Source organism: Populus alba, chromosome 14, assembly GCF_005239225.2.
Source record: "Populus alba chromosome 14, ASM523922v2, whole genome shotgun sequence".
In the NCBI taxonomy this organism is placed as follows: Eukaryota; Viridiplantae; Streptophyta; class Magnoliopsida; order Malpighiales; family Salicaceae; genus Populus; species Populus alba.
Genome location: NC_133297.1, coordinates 12,013,118 through 12,033,388, shown reverse-complemented (window position 1 = coordinate 12,033,388; position 20,271 = coordinate 12,013,118). Strand labels below are relative to the sequence as shown.

General features: G+C 37.4%; 2 protein-coding genes across 2 annotated transcripts; one reads left to right on the top strand and one right to left on the bottom strand.

Annotated features, from left to right (window-relative positions):
* The first annotated feature begins 624 nt into the window (after positions 1 to 624).
* LOC118041551 (taxadiene 5-alpha hydroxylase) lies at positions 625 to 2,579 on the top strand. The gene is made up of 3 exons (XM_035048954.2): positions 625 to 1,551; positions 1,744 to 1,931; positions 2,152 to 2,579. The coding sequence occupies exons 1-3, from the start codon at positions 657 to 659 to the stop codon at positions 2,446 to 2,448; spliced, it is 1,380 nt and encodes a 459-aa protein (XP_034904845.1). The 5' UTR covers positions 625 to 656; the 3' UTR covers positions 2,449 to 2,579.
* A 733-nt stretch (positions 2,580 to 3,312) lies between these two features.
* LOC118041544 (phosphatidylglycerophosphate phosphatase 1, chloroplastic/mitochondrial) lies at positions 3,313 to 7,531 on the bottom strand. Its single transcript, XM_035048942.1, has 6 exons — positions 6,805 to 7,531; positions 6,638 to 6,715; positions 6,377 to 6,450; positions 6,179 to 6,286; positions 5,026 to 5,157; positions 3,313 to 3,712 (listed from the first exon to the last, which is right to left on the bottom strand). The coding sequence occupies exons 1-5, from the start codon at positions 7,493 to 7,495 to the stop codon at positions 5,041 to 5,043; spliced, it is 1,068 nt and encodes a 355-aa protein (XP_034904833.1). The 5' UTR covers positions 7,496 to 7,531; the 3' UTR covers positions 3,313 to 3,712; positions 5,026 to 5,040.
* Between the last annotated feature and the right edge of the window lie 12,740 nt (positions 7,532 to 20,271).

Below are 20,271 nucleotides of genomic sequence, written 5' to 3'. Positions count from 1 at the left end.
AGATTCAGCCAGTGCAGCGTATCTATATTTTTCACACCATTAGAAGGGCTCAGTTCCAAGGTTGAAACTCCCTCCTAACCAGCTTGCATCGTCGATCATGGGCGAGAGGATCAGATTCCACCCCCTCTTTTCCAGACTTCCTAACAAAGAAATTAATCTCGATTATATTATTTATTGGACTTGCCAGATCTTTAGGGATACTCTGATGATTAAATACTCATTGACGGCAAGGCACCAGGAGATTCTGAAATCTCCGGGGGGGGAAATATCAGAGACATTATGGTTGGACGTTGTCATTCTTCAAGAGCAAAAAACAGATTATTAGCACATGCAAGAACATGATCACTGTTTCGGTACCCTCGTTAATAAGTTATGCAATTCTTCTCTCAAAAAGTCAAAAATAATGGTGGGAAAAGGAGAGTAAAAAATATGGAGGGTCGGTTATGGCTGTGATCGGTTGACTTTCTTAGATGCTTAACGAACTTTGACTTGCTAATGTCTCTCATTCATGCACATGCATATCAACACTCGTTCACCTGGTGATGAAACAAAAGCTATAAATTTTGAGTTCTGAGACTAAAACTCCTCACACCTTCTAAGAAATGGCTATACAGATATGCTCTTTGCTTTCCTGGGCTTTGTTTTGCTCAACAGCAATGCTCCTCGCCATTTTTTTGAAACACAGAAAAGGCTGCGGCAAGAGTGATGGAAAACTACCACCAGGGGAAATGGGACTTCCTTGGATCGGTGAAACAATGGAGTTCTACAGATCACAACGTGACAACCAATTGTTCGAAGAGTTTGTTCAACCACGGATCACAAAATATGGAAAGATATTCAAAACGAGGCTAATGGGTTCGCCAACAATCATCGTTAATGGTGCTGAAGCTAACCGGTTTTTCTTGTCCAATGAATTCAAGTTGGTAATAAGCTCATGGCCTACTGCATCAGTTCAGCTCATGGGCATAAATTCCATCATGGAAAAGCAAGGGGAGAAGCACCGATGCCTTCGTGGAATAATCGCCACCAGCCTTGGCCCTGCAGAGCTTGAGATTTTAGTGCCAAAAATTTGCGACTCAGTTCAGTTGTACCTAGATAAAAATTGGAATGTAAGAGAAGAGATCAGTCTTTACCATTCGACCAAAGCCTTGACGTTTACCATAGTTTTGGAGTGCTTGCTAGGGCTCAATTTTGAGCCTGGAACCCTGAATACTTTTGAGAGAGTTCTGGAAGGAGTTTTTGCACCACCTGTTTCATTTCCTGGTTCCAAGTTTTCAAGAGCCAAGAAAGCAAGGCGGGAGATAAAACAAATGTTGATTAAAGTGGTGAGGGAGAAAAGGAAGAAGATGGAAAGTGGTTTAGGAGGGGATGAAGGAATGTTATTTTCCCAATTGGTGAGCGGGATGATTCGAGGGGAGATCAGTGAAGAGGAGATTATTGATAATGTGGTTTTGCTAGTGTTTGCAGCTCATGACACAACATCTTTTGCCATTGCCATGACCTTCAAAATGTTAGCTGAGCATCCAGACTGCCATTCTCTCCTCCTTCAAGGTACTCTTTTCTTCACTATTTTAAGTTTACAATGGAAAGATTTCTAAAATCAGAGGGGCATACCGTATACCATGACAATTCATAAGAAAATGAGTGCAGTTTCAAACTCGAATATGAATCTAGTGAACCAGCATAAGAAGCACTTTCTTTCCATGATTCTACTAAATCAGTATATATTATTACTCTTGGCAGAACATGATGACATAATGAACAAGAGGAGATCTGGAGAAAATCTAACAATGGAAGACACGAAGAAAATGAAATATACATGGCAAGTTGCACGTGAAAGCATGCGGCTTTTCCCTCCTATCTTTGGCTCCTTCAGAAAAGCTATTGCTGACATTGAATATGAAGGATTCACGATTCCCAAAGGGTGGAAGGTACATATCAATTCCGAGTCCTTTCCTTGATATCGCCACATAAAAAAAGCTCAAAGACAATAGAACTCATGGCCCCAATCTTCCATGCTTGATTAATTACAAGCATTCTAGATATTGGAGAAAACACGCAGCAACAGAAAAATGCATGTTACAAAAAATTAGCCTTGAAATATCTGAACAATGATTCATCACAGATCTGACTTCATCTTGTCTTCTGCAGGTTCTGTGGACAACATATGGCACCCACTACAATGAAGAATATTTCAAGGATCCTCTGACTTTTAATCCAAGAAGATTTGAGGAGCCAATTCCACCATATGCTTACCTTCCCTTCGGTGGAGGACCAAGACTTTGTGCAGGAAACCAACTGGCAAAGTTGAATATCCTCATCTTCATCCACTATGTTGTAACACGTTACAATTGGTCCTTACTCTGCCCTGATGAACAAATCACCATGGACCCTCTCCCATTCCCTTCCCATGGAATGCCCATCAAAGTTTCTCTCAAGTCATCTTAAGAGCAGAACAAACATCGGGATTTTTATACTTCGTACACAAATGTTTAATTTATCAAGAATCATGTCCTACAAACTTGGTTTCACTTTCTACATCTATTGATTCATCCAAAATTCATGTTCCAAAGCATTATAAGGGCTAATCTTGTTTGGATCTCACATCTAAAATCATATACAAGATCTCCGTGGATGCCTGAGATTGTACTCAAGCATTCTTAGCAGGCCTGGACCGAACCTTTTCTCCCAGCTTGTGATATAGCTTTGCACAGTAATGACTTCATGCATAAGCAAGCATTTCAAGCTCGACATATTCTGAAGGCTACCAACACAGCATACTTCAAGATGGAAGTAGTCTAAACAATTTCAATTTGTAACCCAACTCCGGAAATGCCAAACCCACCCTACCTAGATTTACTACTAATAATATAATATTGGTTACTGTATTAATACCTCGGTATCGCTATTAGTGCGTAAAATCACTAGATCCATCTCGACTGAATTTGCTTTTCTTTGGAGTTTCCATCCTAAAATGCTACTGATGTAGTGAACCTTAAAATTAATATCTCATTTTGAAAAGTTAGAAAGAGATCTAATAGAAATATAATACAGTGAAAACTTATCCTAAGAAATTATCATTATTTGAATGAAATTAAATAATAGCACGAAAACAATTAATCTATGATAAGTTAGATTTATTTCATTCAAAAAACAAAGAATACAATAATCTTTCTCATACATTAAACTATAAGGTTCACAATTTATTATTCATCAAATGTGTTGAAATTTAAGCTTTACATGTGTTTAAATACTTCTAAGAAATTAATTCTAATAGATTTACTCTTGTAGGTTGAATTGACTCACAAAAACTAACTCAAAACCTTTACTAATAAGCTCAAACTCTAATCCAAACAAGCCTTAGATTTTAACTAAAAACAAAATATTAATTAACACCAAATAAACCTTAAGTTGCAGCTAACAAAATAAAAATAAAACCTATAAGTCTAAGTCTTATTATGTCATGAGAAGAGAAGAAGAAAAGAAAACATTATACGTCTAATACAAGACTTATTTATAGCAAATAATACTGCCCAGGAGAAGTTATCGCCCCTTTGGTTTCCAAGTTAAAATAAGATTCTGATCTTAGCCTTGTATTTATCCTTCTCTTAGAAGTAAAAGGATGTTCCTTTTAATGCTTCTCTTTGCCACCTTATGTGTTTTCTAAATCAACTTGGATTCATTTGTTTCATTTATAGTGTTTTCTCCTCACCTGACAAGGAAAGTAAAATAAAATAACAAATCATAATATTTAAAGAAAATAATTAATGCTCTCACACATAATAGAAAATTCAAAACTAATTAGCGATTCATAAAACACATGGAAATATCACAAAATAAAACTGGTCGAAACTAATACAAAATCAGCAGTTTTATTATTGAAACTTCATGGACCGATGGATTGAATCCTTCTTGCACATTGATTAAATATAGTAAGATATTTTCTTGATACTTCAAAAGATCCTAAAGTTTAGCTTTGACCAAAGCTTCTACAATCAGTCTAGTCTATTTAATGCTTTTTTTAATGTCTTCGCCTTGTGATAGGCCATTTAGAATGTATAATGAATCCTTGGTGTTGGTGTTTGTGTGCTGATACACATCAGCTAGAATACATAAGTTAATTTGTTTCAGCGGTGCGGCAAATCTTAGATCGACGGGACTATAAAATAACAAATAAATAACCAAAACAAGGAGAAAGAAGAACAGCGTCATTGTATGGTTCAGTTCTCAAAGATGTTTACTCCTTACACCACTCCAGATATCATTGAATGCTCAGAAAAAATCCATTCCTCACATCAGTCCAAATCTCATTACTTGTAAAAGATACATCCCGGCTTGACTGAATATAGATTAGTATTTTAGTACCTCATAGCTAATGTAATCTGAAAGGATAGATCCTAGAACATGTATTTCCAAAACATAACAAGAACTGCAAGAATATTTTATGATGTCATCATTTCTCATGTATGACAGCATCACCTTATCTTACTCTCAGCCCCCCCCCCCCCCAACACACACACACAGAGTCTATCACAAACTACACGATCATCTCTTCATTCTACAGGAACTCTGCCTCCATACATCCCCCCAACACACACACACACACATGTATGGATGCAATTACATGTTGAACACATGTCCTCTAACTCGAATAAGGAATGTCAATAGGTTCACAATGCAAGGAAGAATTGATGATATCTGGCATACGTGGCAACCAATTGTAAATACCCGAAGACATTAATCATCTCCAGATAAGTGGCTCTCCTATAATAGAAAAAACTATGCCCTGTAAATTGCTTGATTGTGATATATGATCAATCTAAGATGAAATTTGCCAATCTAATGAGGCCTTTATAAGTGGAAAAAAAAAAAAGAATTGGCTTTTCATTCTCATTCAGATTGTAATTGACATAAAAACACACATTGGACAGTAATTAATCAATTAAATAAACAAAATTTGATTCCCACATGTAAGAAATGACCTAGCCAAGAAAATTATTGGTAGTTACAAGTATGATGTTGCACCTGACCAAAGTTTTCCTACTGAGGTGGTGGATCCTTGACGCATTGCATGGCATCTGGCAATAGATTATGACTGATTGGCTTCAATCCTCGTTTAAACCAATAGCCCATAAGAGAGGTTTCTAGTTTCCGCACCTGTCAACATTTTATTTCATCCAATCAATCAAGTATTCAGTGGAAGCAAGAACAAGCTACACATTTATCCTCTTATTCTCTGAGATTCCAACAATGCAGAACAAAAAGTATTAGCAAAGAGAACTTGCCGATCCATTGACAACTGCCATTTTAGTTCCAACAAGATTGTCTATCTTTCTTTTTCCTTTTTTTTTTTTTTTTTTTTGAGAATGAAGAGTCAGATTATAGAAATAAGAAAGATGGATACAAGTGAACAGGGCCACATGCTACGAGACAGTAGAAGCAATCCTCAGCTAAAAAAAGGAAGCAAAAACAGAAAATACAGAGGATAAGTCAAGCAGATTTGTCTAATCTTTCAAGTAGTTCTAAGAGTATGTGTAAATGTACAGTTACTTAGTATGGTAAAGCAACTTAAGTAACTATCTTTAGAAGCTACAGCTATCATGTCAACATCCATACGTTCACTTTATATTCCATGGCATCTTATGGAAAAATCTCAAAACATATTATTATATCAGTGTGTTATGCTGCTATAATTGTTTCTACATTCTTTCTCTCCTAAATGACACAAACTTCTTAGCAAAGATGAGAAAGCAAAAAACACAGGCGGTATCACGTGAGCAAGATCAGGGAGTTAGACCCACTTGTATTAGCAGAAACCTAGGTACAATTTTAAAGGGATACAACAGAAATAATGATGAAAATTTCTGAGGGAGAAAAAACTCCTTCAAGATGATAAATATTGATAACGTCAACTGCATGCCAGATAAAAATCTTGGAAACAAAAGGTTAATATTGGGAGGTTAGGATATGCTCCAATGTATACCAAAAAAAAGGTGTTGTGGCATCTTATTTGCAACACTTCAGCCCTTACTTTCACATCAAAACCTCTAGCAGGACCCTTTCAGCCATGAAGAAGAAAATAGCGTACATCTATTCAAAATACATCTACACACTGTTTTCTTATTTTACAAGGATGCCATAAACTCAAATCTAGCATCTCAAAGAGAGGATGACTAACCTGCCTAACAATGAATGGTTCCTCTGCAAGACTCAGTGGCTTCGTTAATACCGTCAAAAAGCCATTTCGATTTCCATAAACAATATCTGTGAAAGGCCGATCACCCACCTGAGTGAAACACAAGCACGCTATTCACATACAATAAACACAAAGAAACCAGGCCAACAACTCAAAGAAGCTCAGTTAGTGTGCACATACCATTATAAGTTGTGAGGATTTACAGCCAAAGTGCTTTTCAATTTCTTCAGATGTTCCAGCAGGTTTCTTTACCCCTATAGTGTGATACGTAAAATTATTAAAATTTGCAAATGGTACTGCGGGCGGCATATTAATTAAGAAATAAGTACAGCATATGAAATAAGCAAATTATGCACAAAAAAATGTCAGCTTCCACATTAGATAACCATAAAATAAAAATCCTATAAAATTAAAGCTCAAACTGGCAGAGACGAATCTTACTGTGCCTTATTACTTTAATTCCAATTGCCTTCTCAAGTACCCTGGCTTTTGAGCCATCATGATCATACTCAAGGAGACCTAACTCATTACACCAACAGCGCACAAACAGGTTAGTAACTTAATACAGGAATTAAATCACAATTGCAAAAGGGTCTTGCCAAAATTACCAGCAGAGTTACTGAACACGGCAATATCATTCCCGAAAACAGACTTACACCTCTCAATGGACGGACCAAGAGCACCCCAAAGCGTCAAAGAGTAAGGCACAGTAATAGTGTTATCCTTATCAAACACCACACCTTTAAAGCCTCTCGCTTGCAACCCTCCCCAGTCAATGTACCTTATGTCAGGCACTACAACATGAGGCAGAGCCAAATGCCGGTCCTTAACAAACACGGAAACCGAAGAAACAATGCCTTCGACGTTAATTCTTTGGCCTAATGCAGCTCTCAAATCCGTCCACCACGAGTTTGATAAAAGCCCTCTCTGATTACCAGTTTCGGTGTCTCCTGTTTCTTCAATTTCTTGGTTTTCGGTTTCTGGGTTTTGGTTAGCGTTGGTGTTAGTGTCTAAAGAACATTGAAATCGGTCAAAAACTGAAAGGTTCTGATCCGGGTCAGGGTAGCCTTTATTATTGTTAGTTTGGGAATTTTTTTGCTCTTTGCCGTTTCTTTTACAATTGCTTGTAGGGTGAAGCGCGACGGAGCAAATGTTTTTGGAGTGTGTTTGGTGCTGTGAAGAGTACAAGCAGGTGGATTTTACGATTCTGAGATGGGAACGATGGAGATGGGAGTGAAGAGAAGATGGCAAGGGCCAACTGGGTAAGGGAGCCACATAGGTGGTGGTGGTGCACTGCATTTCCAATCTACTCCTCTTTGGTTTTTGTGTTTTTAATGTTCATCTTTTCGTAAACAACTCCATTTTAATTTCACAGACAGGCCGGCCAGTTTGTGGACCTGTGCTTTGTGGTTGTGGGCTGGTTCCAGAGAAAAGAGCAGACTATGCACCACTGTGGTTCTAGCTGGGTCTGGTTTTCCTGGACTCGTTCTGGACTAAATGCTATTATACTTTGGGCTTTGAGCCTTAGTTGATTATATCTATTTACCTTAATTGAAAAGAATCACGGGCCTGGGATTTAGGGTTTGCGGCTTTTCACTTGCTCGCACATACGTAATTAAGATTTCTTTGTCCTAAGAAATTATTAAATATATTCTCTCTTATTAACAGATATGTTGTTGCTACCCAATTTTTGACCCATGTTTTTTATATATTTTTTAAAAAAATCCAAAAAAACATTAAGAAAAATTTGAAAATTCAAAAATATTTTTTTCTCTCTCTCGAGTCAACCGCATCTCTTCATTCAAACCATGTAGACTAGGGTAAAAAATGAGTTTCGGGCTGTTTCGGGTCAAAAAACATCATTTTCGACCAAAATCGGGTTCACCGGGTCAATACGGGTCATACCATGTCGACCAGGGTAAAAAATGAGTTTCAGGCTGTTTCGGGTCAAAAACATCATTTTCGACCAAAACCGAGTTCACCGGGTCAATACGGGTCATACCATGTCGACCAGGGTAAAAAATGAGTTTCGGGCTGTCTTGGGTCAAAACCGTCATTTTCGACCAAAACTCGGTTCATCGGGTCGATACCCATCAAATGTTTTTTTTTGGTATTCCATTTTTTGGCGGTTAAAACGGGATTTTTTCTAATACTGATTTGAATTTTTTAGTTTTACCCATGTAAATATTTATTATTATATATAATAAAACAAAATTATGGTAGTTGTGTGCAATATTTTTATTATTATAATAAAACAAAATTATGGTAGTTGTGTGCATTATTTCTTATTATATATAATAAAATAATTTTTTATGGTTGTTGTACCGTGGCTATAAATAGCCACGGGAGGGGGGCAGAAAAAAAAGAAAAAGGGGGGCAGAAAGAAAAAGAAAAAGAGGAAGAGAAAAGAAAAAAAAGAAAGGATCGATTGATAATTTCTAAATTTTTTAGTTTTTCTTCAGGAGAGTAGGATATTGTCTTTAAAAAAAAAACAATTTAACAAATACCAAACATATCCCGACTCATCTCAGCCATTGAAAGAATCCAGGATTTAATCTTGTTGCGCCACGTCATCCGGTGCACCGAGCTTTCGGTGCACCGCGCCACACAAAATCAAATACCAGACAATCTGGACCGTCCGATTAACCTACTGATCTAGCCAATCATAGCCATCCGATCGTTTCATCCAAGATCCAACGGTTAACATCCTTCAGCGGCACCGGTACACTATACACGCGTCCGCACTGTATCAAATCTCGGAGCATCTCTCTCCTCTCGCCGGCGATTCTCTCTCTCTCCTCCGATCTCCACTTTCCGGCCATATAAAGTCTCAGAACCACCACATAAAGGTAGCTACCCTGGTTTAAAGCAAAACCCCGGCGGTTTTAATCGTTTTCGCCGCCTCATCTGGCCGGAAAAAGGCCGCGATTCTCGCCGGCCACCGAAGCTTCAAGTCGACGATTCTCCCTCGTCAGCCATCAACGACCGTCGATACCACCACCAACAGAATCCTCGACCTCAGATCTACCAGAACCGACCATCGGTTGGCCAGAAATCTCGCCGGCAAATTTCGCCATCGTCAACAGTGACAGCGCGTGAGACACACGCTCCGGCAGTGGCATTTTCGTAATTTTTCAAGAAATCCGAGGGTATTTCAGTTTTATACCTATACTGTGTCACTCATGTAATTTTATTTAGATTGCTAATATTTTTTTTTTTATTTTGTATATAAAATTTTCTTGCATGTTGTAAAACAAAAAAATAATAATAAAAAAAAATAACAACGCGGGTCCAACACCCATCCTATTATGTCATCATTCGTGGGTCCAAAGCCCAATTTTTCAAATAATAGTTATACCCATATCTCAACGATATCAAAATAGTTTTATTTTTATAAACGAATATTTTTATCGACACGTCTCTTTTTTCATAAAAGGACCGATGTCAAAAGTTTAAATACCAAATATGGATTATGTCCATAGTTTTTTTGGTAATTCAGACGTATTTCTCCTTTTTAGGGTTAAACGTCAATATTTTAGACGAGTCTCCTATTTTTAGGGACTGATGTCATTTTTAACGTGTCTCCAAATTTTAGGGACCGACGTTAACTATTTTTTAAAAAAAAACAAAATTGCAAATAAGCTCAAAATATAATAGCATTTAAATCAAATAAAAAAAACACACAAGTAAGGGTAACCTTTCTTTTGAAAGGATGTTTTAAGGGTGGTGTCTACCTTCCCTTAATCATAACTAACCCAGTACCTGAATCTCTGGAACCAGTGTCTAATTTGGGATTTCTAGTTCCCTCAAATTACTAGATGGCGACTCCAATATAATTTTCATTTCCCCCAATTAAACAAATCTTTTAATTTTTTTTTTGTTAAATAAACAAAAATGAGCGGAGCCGTCGCCCGACGTCGTGTATCGACAGAATGGCGACTCCACTGGGGACTAGGGTTGAACCAATTGCTTGTGTGTGTTTTTTTCATTTGTTTTTTTATTGCTGTTTATTTTTGAGCATTTATGTTATTTGCGCTATTTATTTATGCGATATTTATTGTCAATCATTTCAATTTTTTAGATTTTGCACATGCATGCATGTTATTTATTTGTGTATTCACACACTTCACGGTGAACCCATAAAAGCTCTGGACCCGAGCTCGTCCTTTTTAAGATTAGAAAAGAAAGATTCAGGTGGCAAGTGTGACTTATGTCCACTGATGCTCATTCGAACTTTCGCTTGGATTGTAACTCACCCTATGCAACGGGTATTGTGGAATTTTCTTCCCATACTCATGTTGTATAAGGTTAAGAGGCTGATTACCCCATGGGTAATTCGGGCAATCTAAGAACCAAAGAAAATCTTTAAGATTAGAATCAACTGAGCCAAACCCTATGAGCTAGATCTTATCAATTAGGATATACCTTTAGGACACAAACAAATATCAATGCATTAACATACATGTTCATATACATTTAATATTCTCATTAAATCTCCACCGATCCTCATAGGAAGTGTGAGATTAAAAAAACCATTACTATTGAGGAATTTTTGACGAGATCAGATTTGAACCAACATGATGAAGGGGATTGTTTGCCATCAGAACATGACATCAAATTTCTCCCCTAAATCGGTTCAAGTCCCTGTAGGTTTGGAGTCCTCAGTGAGAACTTTTTTTAAGAGAATTTGATCTGGTCTGTTCCTCGTCATAATTTAAAAAAAATTTGAAACCAATAACAATCATGCATACACCATATGACTTTTTGCATCCATTTGTGCATTTCATTTAGTTTACTTGCATTCATTCAGGGTGAAATATAGGTCCCCCAAAAGACCATAAAATTCATTACACTCGACTACGAAGGAAGATAATGGAGAATGAAGAAAGAGCCCAACTAGAGGCTCATTATCAAAGAGAGTTAGAGAACATGAAAAACGATATAGCACGACTTACAAGTCTACTCGAGCAGACCCTAGTATCCAAGTCTGGGGAAGGTACCTCTACCCAGCCGGCAGTTGCAATTCCATCTATATCTATGCCATCAGCTCCCTTTGTATTCCCGCCTCAAAATTTAGGGGCAAATCCCTCTTCATTTGAACAACAGTTCACTGACAATGTTCCACCAGCACAAGTGCCAGTTACTGTAAACCTGGCAATTGATGACCCACAAAGGATGAAATTCTCCGAAAATGTCGATTATGATAAATTGACCGCTCTAGAAGCAAGATTGAAGGCAGTCGAAGGGGCAGACTTATATGATCTTGTTTATGCTGCAGAAATGTGTTTAGTTCCAAATGTAGTTGTACCCAAAGAATTTAGGGTACCAGAATTCATCAAGTATACTGGAACTGAATGCCCAGTCACTCATCTTAAATCTTACTGCAATAAGATGGCAGAAGTAGTGAATGATGAGAAACTTCTCATCCATTTCTTTCAAGACAGTCTTTCTGGATCGACATTAAGCTGGTATACAAGGCTGGATAATACTAAGATCAGAAAGTGGAAAGATTTGTCAAAAGCCTTTGTGGAGCAGTATAAATTCAACATGGAGGTAGCCCCGGACAGGTCAAGCTTGTTAGTCATGGAGAAGGGCAACAAAGAAACTGTCAGAGAATACGCTTTGAGATGGCGTGAAAAAGCATCTCATGTGCAACCCTCTTTGTTAGAAAAAGAAATGGTCACTCTATTTTCTAACACTTTTAAATCTCCATACTTTGAACACCTTGTGGGTAGTTCAGCTCAGCATTTCTATGATGCTGTAACTATCGCTGAGAGAATAGAACAAGCGATAAGAATAGGGAGAATGTCCCTTGGGGGCATCTAAAGCAGATATGAAGAACTTGAGAAGGCTAGCCATGTAATTTTACCTGGATGGAGAAATTCTATGTAAAAGATCATTCAATGGCACCGTACTAAGATGTTTAGATGAAATCGCAGCTAAGGTAGTATTGCAAGAAATTCATGAAGGAATTTGTGCAACTCATGCAAGGGGGCATATGATGGCTAGACAAATGCAACGATCTGGGTACTTCCAGATGACCATGGAGAAAGATTACATCGATTATGTCAGAAAATGCCATAAATGTCAAGTGTACAGTGATAAGATAAATGCACCTCCATCTCCTCTGTTTAGTATGACATCATCGTGGCCATTTGCAATGTGGGGAATAGATGTGATTGGGCCAATCAACCCAAAGGCCAGCAATAAACATCAATTTATCTTAGTAGCCATTGATTACTTCATAAAGTGGGTGAAGGCCCATAGTGAAGAAAGCATTTTCCGGAGGGGCTCTGTTGTTAACTAGGATGGATGGAGATGATTTACCTAGGCCTGTGAACTCTGATTCTGTGAAAAAGTATTATGTATGATGTGTTTCATCCAATCAAATCAATGAAGTTTTGGCTAGGAAATTCCCTTTGCATATACCTCACCAAAAAGCTCATGCATGATCTCAATTGCTCAACAATTTGATCTTTCAAACTTTTTTTACAAGAGAGTCCATTTTTCTTAAATGAGGTTTTAAAAGAACTGATTTTGTTTGTGATTTCAATGAAATAAATCAATGATTTGTTTAGAATAATGTTCAGAGTAATTCCCTTGAAAGAGATGACCAAACAAGTCAAAACATGTAATTGGAACAACTATCACCCAAATTATGTCTTGGATCCACATTTTATCAGCATGAATAATGGTTGGTAGTAGATTAGTTTGTCATGGACTTGCAAAACATGGTATCTTACAAATCCAAAGCATTACGTTGGATATGGACAAAGTTTATTGGTTTTAACTGATCTTACTTGAAATGAGGAAAGGCCATCTTTGATATTCCCTTCACTTTCTTTAAAATTATCCTTTGCAGTCCCAATTTGAGTTGAATCTATTTAAGCCTTTTCTTTCATGAGAACCTTAACTAAGATCACACCCTACACTAGGGGGCAAACAGAGAAATATGATTAAGGAAATTGTCTTGAAAGCATGTGAGCTTATAAAGAAAGTTTGACAACAAAGAATTCAATAAAATTCCAAACAATTGAATTCCTAACAAAGATAGGAATAACAAAAAAAAAAAAAAAAGTTCCTCATTTGGAATATTTAGCATCATTTTTGTTGTCAAGGTAGCAAAAGAAAATGCCAAGACAAGATAATAGTGATCTATAGTTTATAAGCCCTTAAACACTTTTTTGAGCTTATGGAATACTCTTTCTTTTATAGCCTTGAGCCATAAAATACATTACGTGCCTTTGAAGTCCTTTCTAATCAAGTAAGCAACCTGGATCAATAAATGGCGTTCTCAAAATATAAGAGACTTTTTCATCAAGAGTCATGGTGTAACAAATAATTACTCATTATTATTCATGCTGTTAAAAAGTGTTTCTAAAGATAAAAGACAAATCGCTTCTTTTGTCTCAAAATACCTGCAAGCAATCGCTTGAACACTTTGAAAACCAAAGCAGAAGGTCATCTCATCACTTACCTTCATCTGAGATTACTTTTACTAAGAGATTTGACATAAAGCCCCAGAGTTGCTTGAACATTGTTATAAACAGACATTGAGAGTTTCAGTTTTCGAGAACAAAACAGATCTTTTGAAAAATCATTTTTGGAAAAAGGTTTTCTTTGTAAGAAAAATGAGCGTATAACACATTATGAGGCACCATTAGAAAACCAGAGATTCTAATGACAACAAGAGCAAAGGAGGAAATGAAATGAGGCAGTTAATTCTCCCAGGGGGCAGAGAAGCAGTTACCAGATCCTTAACGGCAAAGAAATTTGCTTCCCTAGTGGAAAATACACGTGATAAACTGTGGGCTTCTTCTAGCATGAGGACTGAAATAGTATGATTTCCAGTATCTATGAAAGGAGATTGTTGACTCTTACAATATGATCAGTTAGACAACAAGATAACTGATACATCTTCAGTAAGAGAAATGCAGATGAAATCTCAGGACAATGTCGGGCCACGAAGAAGCTGATTCTCTTAGTGAAGTTACCAATAGAGAAACGTGCAGTGACTGTTGGGAAACTCAAAAAAATAGACAACATGGGTCAGCTTGAGTAGACTTGAAGTACGCGTAAATCAAAAGAGCTCACTCAAAGTCAAAACCCTCAAACAAGATGAACGGGGATCTATATTTCAAAAACAGGTAAGATGCATTGCATATCATCTCACTTCACAAGCATCGCATATTTGTTTTGCAGATATCTCTCGAAACAAAACTCCTCATGGGATCCAACGAGACTCGGATGAAATGACGTCCTTCTAAATCATATCAAGTATGGCAATTCCACAAAGGCAAAATTCATGAATGAAGACGAGAAGATGGATTTTTATTCATGGGCATAATGGTTTACAAGTACAAACGTTAAACACTACGAGGACGATTAGGGATATTTCCAGCTCGCTGATAATCCATCATTACTTGAAATTCCTCAAACTGGTTAATTATGCGTTCCATCTGTTCCTCGAACTCGAGGTGTCGTGTGTTAACATAGTCCCTCCAAAAGTCAACACGTGCATTGAGCTCTTCGTTTCTCCTCTCCAAGTCGTTTTTGTAACGTCTCTCATCATGGAGCCTTTTCCTTAAATTCTCAATCTGATTATGGAGCTCAGGAATTTGAGTATTCAACTCAAGTCTTCTGGCATGAAGACGCTCCGCAACGTTCACCAAAGACGACGTAGCTCTGATACTGAGAGCAAGTGACTGATTCACTGCTTCAATATCGGTCCTGGCTGCCAGTATTAATTCATCACGAGGAAGGATCATGTCTCTAGCCACGGCTACAGCAATATCTTCATTGTCCATTACAGTATCCTCTATTGTAACTGGACGACCATTCACTTCAAAAGTAGTATGCCAAACTACAGGCTCTGCCGCAGGAGCAAGGTTTGGATTAGCATTGAAAGAAGAGGAAGACATGGTTAAAACTTCAAAAGTTGAGAACTCTGAGAGTATTGAAAATGTGAGAAGTTGATGATGTCTTTTGCCCGATAGCGCGTGATTTATAGGGAATTTGCTCCTGCCATCATTTTGAATAGAAGCTCAGATCTCAGCTGTACATATAAGACTTTCTTGAGCGTCGTCTTTGAGATTGATTTGCAAATCAGATCTCAACTGTACATATAAGACTTTCTTGAGCGTCGTCTTTTAGATTGATTTGCAAATCAGATCCCAGCTGTACATATACGACTTTCGTGAGAAGCTTACATCATCTTTGAGATCGATTTACAGATCAAATCTCAACCGTACAGGTATGACTTCCTTTAGAAGTTTTCATCAACCCTGAAGCTCATTCACTTTCAAGCATTTTATCATCGGGCAGGTCGCCTGGAACAATTTGACCACTTGCGAGTTTCCTCGCATTTTATCATCAGGCAGGTCGCCTGGAACAATTAGACCACTTGCGATTTTCATCGCATTTTATCATCGGGCAGGTCGCCTGGAACAATTAGACCACTTGCGAGTTTTCTCGCATTTTTTTTCATTTATCGGGCAGGTCGCCTGGAACAATTTGACCACTTGCGAGTTTCCTCGCATTTTATCATCGGGCAGGTCGCCTGGAACAATTAGACCACTTGCGACTTTCATCGCATTTTATCATCGGGCAGGTCACCTGGAACAATTAGACCACTTGCGATTTTCATCGCATTTTTTTCATTTATCGGGCAGGTCGCCTAGAACAATTAGACCACTTGCGAGTTTTCTCGCATTCTATCAATCAGGCAGGTCGCCTGGAACAATTAGACCACTTGCGAGTTTTCTCACATTTTTTTCATTTATCGGGCAGGTCGCCTGGAACAATTAGACCACTTGCGAGTTTTCTCGCATTTTATCATCGGGCAGGTCACCTGGAACAATTAGACCACTTGCGACTTTCATCGCATTTTATCATCGGGCAGGTCGCCTGGAACAATTAGACCACTTGCGATTTTCATCGCATTTTATCATCGGGCAGGTCGCCTGGAACAATTAGATCACTTGCGAGTTTCCTCACATTTTTTCATCGGGCAGGTCGCCTGGAACAATTAGACCACTTGCGATTTTCATCGCATTTTATCATCGGGCAGGTCGCCTGGAACAATTAGACCACTTGCGAGTTTTCTCGCATTTTTTTCATTTATCAGGCAGGTCGCCTGGAACAATTTGACCACTTGCGAGTTTCCTCGCATTTTATCATCGGGCAGGTCGCCTGGAACAATTAGATCACTTGCGATTTTCATCGCATTTTATCATCGGGCAGGTCGCCTGGAACAATTAGACCACTTGCGAGTTTTCTCGCATTTTTTTCATTTATCGGGCAGGTCGCCTGGAACAATTTGACCACTTGCGAGTTTCCTCGCATTTTATCATCGGGCAGGTCGCCTGGAACAATTAGACCACTTGCGACTTTCATCGCATTTTATCATCGGGCAGGTCGCCTGGAACAATTAGACCACTTGCGATTTTCATCGCATTTTTTTCATTTATCGGGCAGGTCGCCTGGAACAATTAGACCACTTGCGAGTTTTCTCGCATTTTTTTTATTTATCGGGCAGGTCGCCTGGAACAATTTGACCACTTGCGAGTTTCCTCGCATTTTATCATCGGGCAGGTCGCCTGGAACAATTTGACCACTTGCGATTTTCATCGCATTTTATCATCGGGCAGGTCGCCTGGAACAATTAGACCACTCACAAAATTCTTTACTTCACATTCTTTCTATTTGGGTAGGTCGCTCATCACAACGAGACCACTTCATCATATTTTTTCCATCTGGGTAGGTCACCCATTACAATAAGACCACACTTCATATTTTTTCCATTTTTGGGTAGGTCACCCATTACAATGAGACCGCACTTCATATTCTTTCTATTTGGGTAGGTCACCCATCATAATGAGACTATTTTTTCACATTCTTTCCACCTGGGTTGGTTACCCATTACAATGAGACCACGTTTTACACATTCTTTTGTTTTGATTGAATGAGGTTGCCTGATGGGATCTCATGTAGCTTTGGGTTAAAGGGAATCTCCATATGGGATTTCAGGTTGACTAAGCTACACACATTTTTTGGTTTTGGTAAAGGAGGTCGTCAGATGGGATCTCAGGTTAACGAAAAAAGAGAGACAGAAAGACAAGTTTTTTTTCTTTACAAAGCTTACTATGCAAAACATCGAGGATTTTTGCTTCGTAAGCATTGTAAAGAGGGGGCATCTGTTGCTACCCAATTTTTGACCCATGTTTTTTATATATTTTTTAAAAAAATCCAAAAAAACATTAAGAAAAATTTGAAAATTCAAAAATATTTTTTTCTCTCTCTCGAGTCAACCGCATCTCTTCATTCAAACCATGTAGACTAGGGTAAAAAATGAGTTTCGGGCTGTTTCGGGTCAAAAAACATCATTTTCGACCAAAATCGGGTTCACCGGGTCAATACGGGTCATACCATGTCGACCAGGGTAAAAAATGAGTTTCAGGCTGTTTCGGGTCAAAAACATCATTTTCGACCAAAACCGAGTTCACCGGGTCAATACGGGTCATACCATGTCGACCAGGGTAAAAAATGAGTTTCGGGCTGTCTTGGGTCAAAACCGTCATTTTCGACCAAAACTCGGTTCATCGGGTCGATACCCATCAAATGTTTTTTTTTGGTATTCCATTTTTTGGCGGTTAAAACGGGATTTTTTCTAATACTGATTTGAATTTTTAGTTTTACCCATGTAAATATTTATTATTATATATAATAAAACAAAATTATGGTAGTTGTGTGCAATATTTTTATTATTATAATAAAACAAAATTATGGTAGTTGTGTGCATTATTTCTTATTATATATAATAAAATAATTTTTTTATGGTTGTTGTACCGTGGCTATAAATAGCCACGGGAGGGGGGCAGAAAAAAAAGAAAACGGGGGCAGAAAGAAAAAGAAAAAGAGGAAGAGAAAAGAAAAAAAAGAAAGGATCGATTGATAATTTCTAAATTTTTTAGTTTTTCTTCAGGAGAGTAGGATATTGTCTTTAAAAAAAAAACAATTTAACAAATACCAAACATATCCCGACTCATCTCAGCCATTGAAAGAATCCAGGATTTAATCTTGTTGCGCCACGTCATCCGGTGCACCGAGCTTTCGGTTGCACCGCGCCACACAAAAATCAAATACCAGACAATCTGGACCGTCCGATTAACCTACTGATCTAGCCAATCATAGCCATCCGATCGTTTCATCCAAGATCCAACGGTTAACATCCTTCAGCGGCACCGGTACACTATACACGCGTCCGCACTGTATCAAATCTCGGAGCATCTCTCTCCTCTCGCCGGCGATTCTCTCTCTCTCCTCCGATCTCCACTTTCCGGCCATATAAAGTCTCAGAACCACCACATAAAGGTAGCTACCCTGGTTTAAAGCAAAACCCCGGCGGTTTTAATCGTTTTCGCCGCCTCATCTGGCCGGAAAAAGGCCGCGATTCTCGCCGGCCACCGAAGCTTCAAGTCGACGATTCTCCCTCGTCAGCCATCAACGACCGTCGATACCACCACCAACAGAATCCTCGACCTCAGATCTACCAGAACCGACCATCGGTTGGCCAGAAATCTCGCCGGCAAATTTCGCCATCGTCAACAGTGACAGCGCGTGAGACACACGCTCCGGCAGTGGCATTTTCGTAATTTTTCAAGAAATCCGAGGGTATTTCAGTTTTATACCTATACTGTGTCACTCATGTAATTTTATTTAGATTGCTAATATTTTTTTTTTTATTTTGTATATAAATTTTCTTGCATGTTGTAAAACAAAAAAATAATAATAAAAAAATAACAACGCGGGTCCAACACCCATCCTATTATGTCATCATTCGTGGGTCCAAAGCCCAATTTTCAAATATAGTTATACCCATATCTCAACGATATCAAAATAGTTTTATTTTATAAACGAATATTTTATCGACACGTCTCTTTTTTCATAAAAGGACCGATGTCAAAAGTTTAAATACCAAATATGGATTATGTCCATAGTTTTTTTGGTAATTCAGACGTATTTCTCCTTTTTAGGGTTAAACGTCAATATTTTAGACGAGTCTCCTATTTTTAGGGACTGATGTCATTTTTAACGTGTCTCCAAATTTTAGGGACCGACGTTAACTATTTTTTAAAAAAACAAAAATTGCAAATAAGCTCAAAATATAATAGCATTTAAATCAAATAAAAAAAACACACAAGTAAGGGTAACCTTTCTTTTGAAAGGATGTTTTAAGGGTGGTGTCTACCTTCCCTTAATCATAACTAACCCAGTACCTGAATCTCTGGAACCAGTGTCTAATTTGGGATTTCTAGTTCCCTCAAATTACTAGATGGCGACTCCAATATAATTTTCATTTCCCCCAATTAAACAAATCTTTTTAATTTTTTTTTTTGTTAAATAAACAAAAATGAGCGGAGCCGTCGCCCGACGTCGTGTATCGACATATGTTATAGAAAAAATAGGGTATAAAAAAGTCGCTTCGTCTTTATTTTTACTCATGTGTTATAAGGATAGTAACATATTTAGTTTTTTAAGATTAAAAAAAAAAAAAAAAAAAAGAGTGAAAGAAATGGAGAGGAATTTTATTTTTTTTAAAAGTATTGTTTTCATGCTCTAACTATCATAACATCAGTTGACAATCATGTCATCGTTTACATAGTTCATGGAGCATGGTAATATTTGTTTTTGAATATTTTTTAAAAATATTTTTTACTTTGAAAAAATATTAAATTTATATTAATTTTTTATATTTTATGATAATTTTAATGTATTTATAACAAAAATTAAAAAAATATATTTTAATATATTTTCAAATAAAAAATATTTTACACCACATATTAAACACGAACTTAATATTTATATCAAATTTACATTAATTATCATCTAAAATCTCATTTATTGTTATAATTTTAAGAGTTTGTAGATAAATTAGAATAAATGAATTTATTGAATTGTAAAAAAAAATACAAATATTGAATATGTTTTTATTTCAGTGTTGTTATTGAAAAATCCGAATTAGATTTTTCAGGTTTCAAGAAACGAATTGGTCATGTTTATGGAAACAAGGTCAT